This window comes from Silene latifolia, unplaced genomic scaffold (genome assembly GCF_048544455.1).
Source record: "Silene latifolia isolate original U9 population unplaced genomic scaffold, ASM4854445v1 scaffold_222, whole genome shotgun sequence".
NCBI lineage: Eukaryota > Viridiplantae > Streptophyta > Magnoliopsida > Caryophyllales > Caryophyllaceae > Silene > Silene latifolia.
Window position 1 is genome coordinate 36,269 of NW_027413176.1, and position 9,625 is coordinate 45,893.

At 35.9% G+C, this 9,625-nt stretch overlaps 1 protein-coding gene across 1 annotated transcript; it reads right to left on the reverse strand.

Annotated features, from left to right (window-relative positions):
- Window positions 1-5,058: 5,058 nt before the first annotated feature.
- Window positions 5,059-9,082, reverse strand: LOC141638887 (14-3-3 protein 2-like). Its single transcript, XM_074448074.1, has 4 exons — window positions 8,446-9,082; window positions 5,954-6,076; window positions 5,473-5,589; window positions 5,059-5,348 (listed from the first exon to the last, which is right to left on the reverse strand). The coding sequence occupies exons 1-4, from the start codon at window positions 8,923-8,925 to the stop codon at window positions 5,295-5,297; spliced, it is 774 nt and encodes a 257-aa protein (XP_074304175.1). The 5' UTR covers window positions 8,926-9,082; the 3' UTR covers window positions 5,059-5,294.
- Window positions 9,083-9,625: the final 543 nt, after the last annotated feature.

Sequence of the window (9,625 nt, forward strand, 5' to 3'; positions counted from 1 at the left end):
TGAGAAGCATTTCGTTGCTTTGTCAGGAGGACTGACCGGTCTTGATGACTTTCAGTCGTGAAAATATTAAACGTGAGGTTTGTGGTTCACCATTTTCCCCACATATTCTTTGTTTGGAGAACCATTGAACCGCGGCTATTACTATTTTTCATGTTGAGAACTGAGAAGTCCTCTTGAGCGTTTATCTTGCTGCTTAGCTTAATGACCGAGACAAAGGATAGGGAAACTTTAGTCGGAATTGTGATCAATTGCATAATTCATACTCCTTTGGGAAAGGAATTCATACTCATTTGATAAAGAAAATAGTTACTCTGTAGTCTTTTAAGCTTACATGTAGTCTACCTCCTTCAAGCATGCTTGATTTCCTGTGTCTTTTGTAATCTTCTTTCCTTGCTTCGCTTCGTGTTGGAATTCTGATAAACACGCCTTTTGAAATATTAAGTTATCTACGTAATTAGCTACGGAGTATCTTATACTGCAATTCTTGTGTATTCTTTTGTATTCTATTCTCTACGAGTGGCTGCTTGATGCTGCCACTCTTTTCCCCTACATCATGTTTCGACTTTTTATATGGTTACTGAACCCTTTTTTGTGTACTGTATTAAATATCTGGTCTTTTCCAAAACGCGAATCTGGTAGGACCATTAGAGCGGTTTAACATTCTTATGATCCCAAACCCAAGATCTCTGTATAAAAGCCAGGGCAACTTCCGATCACTTGATCAGAGTGCTCAGGGTTACTATTATAAACCCGAAAAATTGACTTACATTTTGGTGTAGGAACATCTAGCATCGTGAATTCTCGCTAATGTTTTGATTATTTAAAAACGATGCGTCTGTTCTAGAGTTGAGTAGAAGAAGTCCATTAGTTTTCGGTTCTTGTGCATGTGCAGCCGAGTAATATCAGGAACAAGTAGGGCGACTTACTTGCTTAATCCTCATATTTTACTTGATTGTCATAATCATCCTTGCATTTGTGTTTATTTAATTATTTGTCCAAATCTTGATATAATATTGTATTGTGTTTCGATTATTTAAAGCATTTGAATATATTATCATCCTTAACTGTGTGACCTGCTTATTGGCTAAAGCATGTCACCTTCTCTTCATGTTGTTGAAGTTTTCTTCTCACCATCATTTCTTTCCTTATCAATATCTTTTTCAGTTCATGTACTTGGAATGGATCTCTACTATCTTCCTTTTTTATTTATTTTTTGTCGTAATTTTCGGGTTGAAATACTGTGACTCATATACTTGTGAGTTGAGGCTTCTGATTGACTCGATTTTGGGCGAAAGCGTCTGTGAGTTAATATAATTCCCGGCGTCTTTTGTCGAATTTGCTTCTATTGGACTTGTGACAGTATCATGTAGATTTATTTCAAGTAGCTATAAACAGGAAAAACTAGTAGTTGATTGTATTTACCAGATTTAGGCTTCTGAAATCATTGATTTTTCTTGAGCTCCAAACTTCCAGTCAAAGAAGAGCACCTTGTAAATAGGAAAAGTAGGACAAAAAGAAACAAAAGGAAAGAGAACAAACAGAGTACTGTTCCATCATGGGGCTCTGTGGCCTACTCATGTAGTAGCGTTTTGCTTTGCAAAAGCTTGATGTGTTTGTTTCTGAATGTAATTTTCTGCTATGGTAAGCAGTATCTAGGCGCAATGTAATTGCGTATCGTTTTAAATTTAAAATAGATCAAATAAGATAGATAAGGCAAAAATAAAATGCCCAGTAATTAACAAAAAAACCTGTCCCAGAAATCCATCCAAGTGAATTGTTATTTTACCCGTCTTATTCGTAAGACGGATGTAAAAAGAGATTGACCGTTATAGGCAAGGGCGTCTACGTCTTAAAGCAAATGGATGCCCGGTGTGCCATAAAAAAATGAGACCCTAAATATGAATGTATAAGTGTAGTACACGTCGAGGTTTGTATTCAAGTTTATCAGTAAAACTTATAAATTTAGTGGCCAAAACTGGAGGCCCGGTTCCGACGCCCGTGGTCACCCGGGGTATTAGACGCCACTGGTTACAGGATGATCTCCGTTTTCTTTCTCTCCATTGTCATCTATTTTCTCTAATAGATTCATATAATATCTCCGATCATCCTCATCGCTTAAAATTCGGACCGTTGGATCGTTTAAAGATGGAGTCCAACACAGAGATGGCATGGAGAGGATAATGGTGGAAGTGGTTAAACAGGCTTTTTGGGGAAGGAGCATGAGAAGGACTCCATTTTGGTGTTGAAGTTTATGATTAAAGAGCTTTATGGATTCTCTGTCAGTATATTTGGTAGTTTTTGCAGGACCTGTCATTGTTTTTACGTGTCTTTTTCAATTGTTTCGCAGTAAAAGGATAGCCTTTATATTCCACCAATCCTATAGCATTTCAGTTGAACAAGTTTTGTTTTCTTTCTTCGTTTTTTAAAGGGTATGTGGCTATGTGCACACTTCTTCATTCATTTTTTAAAGAGTTTTTCTAACCTCTGCCCACTAGGCATAGGATAAGAAAACAAAAATGGAAAAAATTAAATGTATTTATTGTAAAGAAAAGTAAAAGTAATAGGATATTCCAATTTCCCATAAAAACATCAATTAATTCTTTTCATTTTTGTTTTCTTATCCTATGCCTAGTGGGCATAGGCTAGAAAAACCGTTTTTTAAAATACTACTGTAAAAGTTAGAAGTTTAATACAGTTAGAAGAAGTATACATGAGTAATGAGTAATTATCGGAAATTTTTTAGTCTTGTAATTAAGAAGGTTTTGTAGACAATGAATCGTATGTTCGAATTCTCTCTTCCTCTATATTTATAGTAGTCATATGAACACCCTTTTATCCCAAGGAGAGACAGAAGACTTGAGTAAATTTTGAACAAAAAAATTTACAATTAGCAGTTTCTCACAAGTTTTAATGCACACGATATACCTAATTGGATAAATACACTATTTATGAATGCATACATCTTTACCATTAGTCTATTTTCAATCCATAATTATTTTAGTAAAAAACGGTTTTTTCAACATATAGTTGGACACTTAAAATGAAAAATTCAGAAATGAATATCTCATAGTACTATGAAAACGTAGTGATGAATTAAATTTAAATAAACCAAGATTTTACCATGTTTTCTACTTCAATTTTCCATAAACCTTGTGATCAAATTTTCTTTATGCATTTGTTTTGGTAAGCGGGTAACAACCCAAGTCTCACTAAAAAATCTTATTCTGTTTATAAGAAACTCATCATAATATAGGACTTTTAGGAAATGAGACTAAAAATAAATCTGTGCGCGCTTCAGAATTTGGCCAAAATCTACAATAGCATACTAATGTAATGGGAGTATGTGACAATGGTGAAAGCATCAACCCCAATAGTATTTCAACACATGTCTTCTAGTCTAGATGCATATGACTTGGCGGTTTATCTAAGACCATATCCAATGGTTCTCTATAAGGATCTGCTTGCAATTTTTGCAAAATAATAAGTATGTAGCGTATAATTGGAGATGGAAAATTGAGATGTAGCTTGCAAGCATGGTAGCTCTACCAAGCTACATGCTTGCTTTAGGAAAAAAATAAAAGGTAAATTTTCATTGGATGAAAGCACGTACGTGGGCGATGGGACCCATATAAGCTATAATATGTTGTAGTTGCCATTGAAGCCGTATGTTGCCAGAAAGCCGGGTATCTTTAAAAATTGATGTGTCAAACCAAGCTACAATGTATTGTAACTGACTATTGGAGATGCTCTAATACTTCACATAAGGTCCATAAAATTTAACTGACCTACCTACTTTTCTGTTTTCTTTTCATTTCAATAAAACACTGGTCACAAATATTAGAGAAATGGAAAATTTTTTATGTCCGGAGACACTAAACCATGGTTCCAATCATCGCGTGATGAAAGTATTTTGCCGTATGCACGATAAGATACATTGTAGTGGGCTTGTGGACGATAAGATAAGTGTAAACATAAGGTCTATAAAACTTGGAATATGTCATAATCCATCCAGGTCATCACATTGATCTAGGCCCGGTAAAACTGATCCGACCCGAAATCCGAAAATGACCCAATCCGAAATGACCAGATTGACCCAAGATGACCGAAATGATTTAATTATGCAAAATCATGAACCAAATGATTTAGAACGACCCGAACCGAAGCTATCTGACCCGATAAATTGTTGACCCGAAAATAACCCTACCCGAAGTAAACCGACCCAAAGACCCATTTGCCAGGTCAGTCCACAAAACATTGTTTAATGGATAACAACCTAAGTGTAAGTGATAGCCAAAATAGAATATGTAAACAAATAGCCGAGATGGATATTGTATCTCTTAATGGTTGTCGGCAAGCAGAAAACTTCACTAGCTAGCCAGTTAATATTGTGTTTTCTATCGGACGATAATTGGTGAGAAAGGGACAGATAAAGGAGACGGTTTAAGCGAGGGTGGTCAACTACTCAACTGGTCACCAAATCAAACAACCAAACAAAGCGTAAATCATGGTAATGAAATCACAAACCATCCACAGATGTCCACGCCGGCAGTGCCGCTGATGCTTCCTCGTGTAGTCATGTCCAACTTCACGTTGTTTCAGACGACGAAATGCAAGAGGCAGGCAATCACGTTGTTTCAGACGACGAAAACTCAAAAGTATCCCTGTACTTCACGTGAGACTTATTTTATTTTTCAACCCTTTAAAGCAGGTAATGTAAGAAAACGACTGTCGACACTCGACAGATGGTCACATACCTATGAATCTACAATCACTATATCTTTGAAAGGTCAGTTGCAGAGAAAACTTAAAGACTCCTTGAAGATTAATCGAGGATCTTTAATGCAAACTGACCTACCGTCCATATATCTTTGAAAATTCACTCATTGAAGACTTACTCGAGGATCTAAATGCAAAACAGGACGGCGTTAAAGATGTAGACTGTGTAACTACACAAGACTTAGCTCACAAGCACCACTACTCCATTTTAGGGCTCAATCCATTCCACAGACTGTGAAGCGGTTAGGGCCTCAACATAACGAACAATCAACAAATAACATAGAACATGAACACGAAATCATTGAATTTAGAATGACATAATTGTCATATTAGATGTCATATGAAATGATAAGAATAAAAATAGTACCAAGGTTGAATTAAGCATTCTTATTCAGAATGAGAAAAATCTAAAAAAATAAAAATAAAAAAAAAAATCATAAACAAGCACCCTTCTCCATTTTAAAATCGCCATGGAGAAGTTTAGGCCTACATCAATCTTAATGGGCCGCAAGTCATTCTTACTTCTGTTCTTCATCAGGCTTGGATGCCTCTTTGATTTCATCACCATCATCCTGCATTTTGCAATTTTAATATAATAGTCAGGTCCTACTCGAACAAAGACGATTTATAGGCTACATAGCTAGGAAACACAAACAAGAAATATCAGTCATCAGAAATATGAGCGGATGTACCGACCTGCATGTCTGATGTCCACAAAGTGAGATTGTCACGAAGAAGTTGCATGATCAAAGTGCTGTCCTTGTATGACTCCTCTCCTAGGGTGTCTAACTCAGCAATAGCTTCATCAAATGCCTACACAACAGAGAAGAATTAAATAAATAGGGAGTCTTGTATGAGATGATCTCAACCCCGCAATTTAATATAGGTTCTTATTTAATTATGGCCGAGTCAAGTATATGTGAGACCAACTCCCAACTCTTTATATGGTTCTACGGCTAATGGGTAACTCTCACATATATCACAATCTCATATTAGTTTTTGAGTTCGATGATAAGGTCAATGGGTTGGACTTGGTCTAGTGCACGGAGTATACGACAGTCTCATCAAAGTTTTTTGTACTCCATGATATGGTGTGAATGCATGACAAAGTTATACGATTACAGCTGGCCGAGACTGAAATTACATAAGAAACGTCCAACTAAAAATGACATGTTACCTGTTTGGCGAGGCTGCAAGCCCTGTCAGGTGAGTTCAAAATCTCATAGTAGAACACAGAGAAGTTCAGAGCCAATCCTAGCCTAATAGGATGAGTTGGAGCGAGCTCAGAGTTGGCAATATCCTGAAGAAAAAAAGAAGGATAACAAATAAACATGAGAAAAATGAATGTCAAAACTCCTTTTCAGTTAAAAATGTCAAACAATTGAAACAAGGTCCCATATTATTTTTCACAAGTTCATTAACAAGTCAAGAAATTATGGCTGCAGCACATAAACATCTACAAATATACAGAAGCTATTAGCTCGTTCGGCAGTATATTAAGAACAATCCACCTGAGCTCACACGACAAATCCTAAACAAAATAAGAGCTCAGTATAAATCAGCCAATACAAGGAGGGGGAGAAAAAAGAACCAAACTAGATCAATCAATCTACAAAGGAACAAAAAACAGCAAACTAGACTCATACGCTCGGTATACTGAAATCATAATATGTAAAACTCCTATAATTCCTACGACCACGAGTACATATGAAACCTTCAGATATCACCAATAAATAAAGGGGATTTCTATTTCCACTGTTATTTTACCTAACGCCTGACAATGGTAAAGTAACTAGAAGAGTCTTCATGCACTAATGAAGTTCGTGGCGCAGGCACTTTTATTAGCGGCATTATGCCTTCCCCAAATAAAGGGACATATGGAATCAGCAAATAAATATTCCACAATGTTTCGCCAAAACGACAATAAGAGCCTAAATGTAGAGTACTAACATCTCTATTGCTTCAAATCTACATATTATTCATTTCTTATACCATAAAAGCAATGAAAACAGAAATCAGAAATTTATGACACACGAACTGGTAAATCCACGGTAAAATGCACCTAAAAAATTATTCTTCGTAACATTGACACAGAAGGATTCAAAACTTCTCCTCAAATAATAGCAGATCAAACCTCGTCATGCTTCATGACATACAAATATCATTAAGAGAGTGTTTGGCAACAAGAATTTAATTTGAAATGCCTCATTTTCAATTTAGCAAAGTGAAATAAAGATTTTGAAATGAGGGGGTTAGGGAGTGGATTTCAAATGGGTTTATTTTAGCCTTACTTAGATTTGGGAGGGATTCCAATAGGTTTGCCAAACATGCAAATTGGTCCAAATCTAAATTTGAGAATACAATCTTGGTTCCCAAACACACCATAAGTCAAATCATACAAAATTACAAATGACATACCACATACTCATTACTTTGTCAATCAAAATACAAATAATGTGTCCGAAATTTCAACTCACAAAATTTAATGCAAAAAAAAAAAAAAAACTCTCCTTGCACCATAAAATTATACTCCTTCCATCTTTGTCCTCCTAATCTTTACTTAGTCATCTTTGGTTGCTATTTTTTTTCTTAACATACGTAGTTACAACTTTTCTTGTTAAATAATATGAAAATAAGTTTGGAATAATCAAGCATGATAAATATCACAATATACTTTACATATATCTAGAGAGATTAATGATCAAAGTTAATAACCAAAGTCAAAAGACTATTTTGGGATGCGGTAAACGGGTAGTGCTACAAATCCAGAGAAGATAGAAATCAAGACCAAATCAACAAATTCGTGACAGCAAGGCTAAGGATCTTGTCATTCGGGTCTTATATCCAACCTTTCTCCTTCCCCTCTCACAGACAAAGACTAATATTTTGCTTACATGGATTACAAATGCAAATGGCTACCATATATTCCCTCCGTCTTAATCGTTTGTTTACCCTTTGATTAAAATACCCCTCACAATGAACATAAAAGGTAAACAAATGACTGAGACATCTTAAGGGATTGTGAGACGGGAATATCAGAAAAGACATGAAAGGCTGAAAGAGACTATCAATAAGATAGCTCAAACAAACATCACACACAACAGATCAAACAAAGTCCCACCAAAAAACAACAGATCTAATCATTTACCCCCTCCTATAGTTTTCAACTTTGATTAAAACACTCCTCACCAAAAAAAAAAAAAAAAAAAAAAAAAAAAACTTAGACACAAACTTTAGCCCAAAATCACATCCATAAAACCAACAGATCTAATCAAATACTTCCTCCGGTCAACTAATTCTTTACGTTTGATTAAAATACTCCTCCGAGAAAAATAAAATCGTAAATAACCAGCTAAATAATTGGACCTATAACATAAACAAATTTCAACCCAAAATCATTACCCAATAAACCAACAGATCTAATCAAATACTCCCTCCAAATCAACTAATTCCGTACGTTTTATTAAAATACTCGTCACAAAGAATAAAAACGTAAACAAATAGCTACGTAACGGAACATATAACATAAAGAAACAAATTCAGATCTAATCAAATACGTTATACTGCATCCTATTCTTCTATTCAACAAATTCCATACGTTTGATTAAAATACTCGTCGCTAAAGAATAAAACCGTAAACAAACCGAGATCTGCAAAAGAATACGATACCTGAGCAGCCTTATAAGCAGTAAGAGTGCTCTCGGCGGCCTCCTTACGATCAGAACCAGTCTTAAACTCAGCCAAATACCTATGATAATCACCCTTCATCTTCAAATAAAACACCTTAGAATCACCATTTCCTGCAGCAGGAATCAACTTATCATCCAACAATTTCAATATCCCATCACAAATTCCAGAAAGTTCGGTCTCGATACGAGACCGATAGTCTTTAATCGCGGCAACGTGATCATCGTTGCCGCGAGACTCCTCCTTCTGTTCAATCGATGAGATAATGCGCCACGAAGCACGACGTGCGCCGATGACGTTCTTGTATGCGACGGAAAGGAGGTTCCGTTCTTCGACGGAAAGTTCGTCGCCGGCGGTTGTTGTTGCGGCGGTGACGACTTTTTCCATGAATGTTACCATTTCTTCGTAACGTTCGGCTTGTTCAGCGAGTTTCGCCATGTATACGGATTCTTCTCGTGCCATTTTTAGGGATTTTTTGTGGTGATTTGAGATTTGATTGGGGAAATTAGGGTTGTGAAATGGATTGAAATGAAATTGATTTGGGGGTTTTTAATGAGGGAGGAAAAGGGGGATGTGTGATTGGTGACAGGGTGGAATTTGAAGGGATGTGGGCCGTTGGATTTCTTTTCAGATTTGAAAGGAGGGAGATTCCTATATCATGCTGCACGCCTCATTATTAATTTTATAATTAAAATAATTAATTAATTTTGTTTAAGCAATTTGGAAATTTAATAATAGGATTATTACATGCTATTTTGAAGGGGTCAATCTTTTTTTGGGAGATGAATGGAGAGTGGAGACATTAGGAGACATTAGCAATTTGAAAATGTATATTATGGTCATAACTCATAAGTGGACCTGATAAACGGGTCAATTGGATCGGGCTCGGGTGGCTTAATTTCGGATCGGGCCATTTTTTTGTCTGTAGATTTCGGCTTGGGTTGTTTCTAGTTCGGGTGAGTTTTGGGTCAACTATTATCAAATTATAGGGATATTCTCTCGTATACCCCTCAATTTTTTCATTTTCTAATATGTTCCTCTCTTTTTTTGCAAAAAAAACTTTAACCGTCAATAACTCTTGGCTATAAATTCAGAATACGAGAAATATTTTTTTTCAAATTGACCGTCTTTAAGAGGTCTTCAATTTGAAAAAGAATTCACC

What these genes read in the sequence shown, in the direction of transcription:
- LOC141638887 (XM_074448074.1), bottom strand. Translation starts at nt 8,925, where the DNA reads ATGGCACGAGAAGAATCCGTATACATGGCGAAACTCGCTGAACAAGCC. An exon ending in CTTGCAGCCTCGCCAAACAG is followed by an intron (nt 5,590 to 5,953) that starts GTAACATGTCAT and finishes TCTGTTGTGTAG; the next exon opens with GCATTTGATGAAGCTATTGC. An exon ending in TGTGGACATCAGACATGCAG is followed by an intron (nt 5,349 to 5,472) that starts GTCGGTACATCC and finishes TGCAAAATGCAG; the next exon opens with GATGATGGTGATGAAATCAA.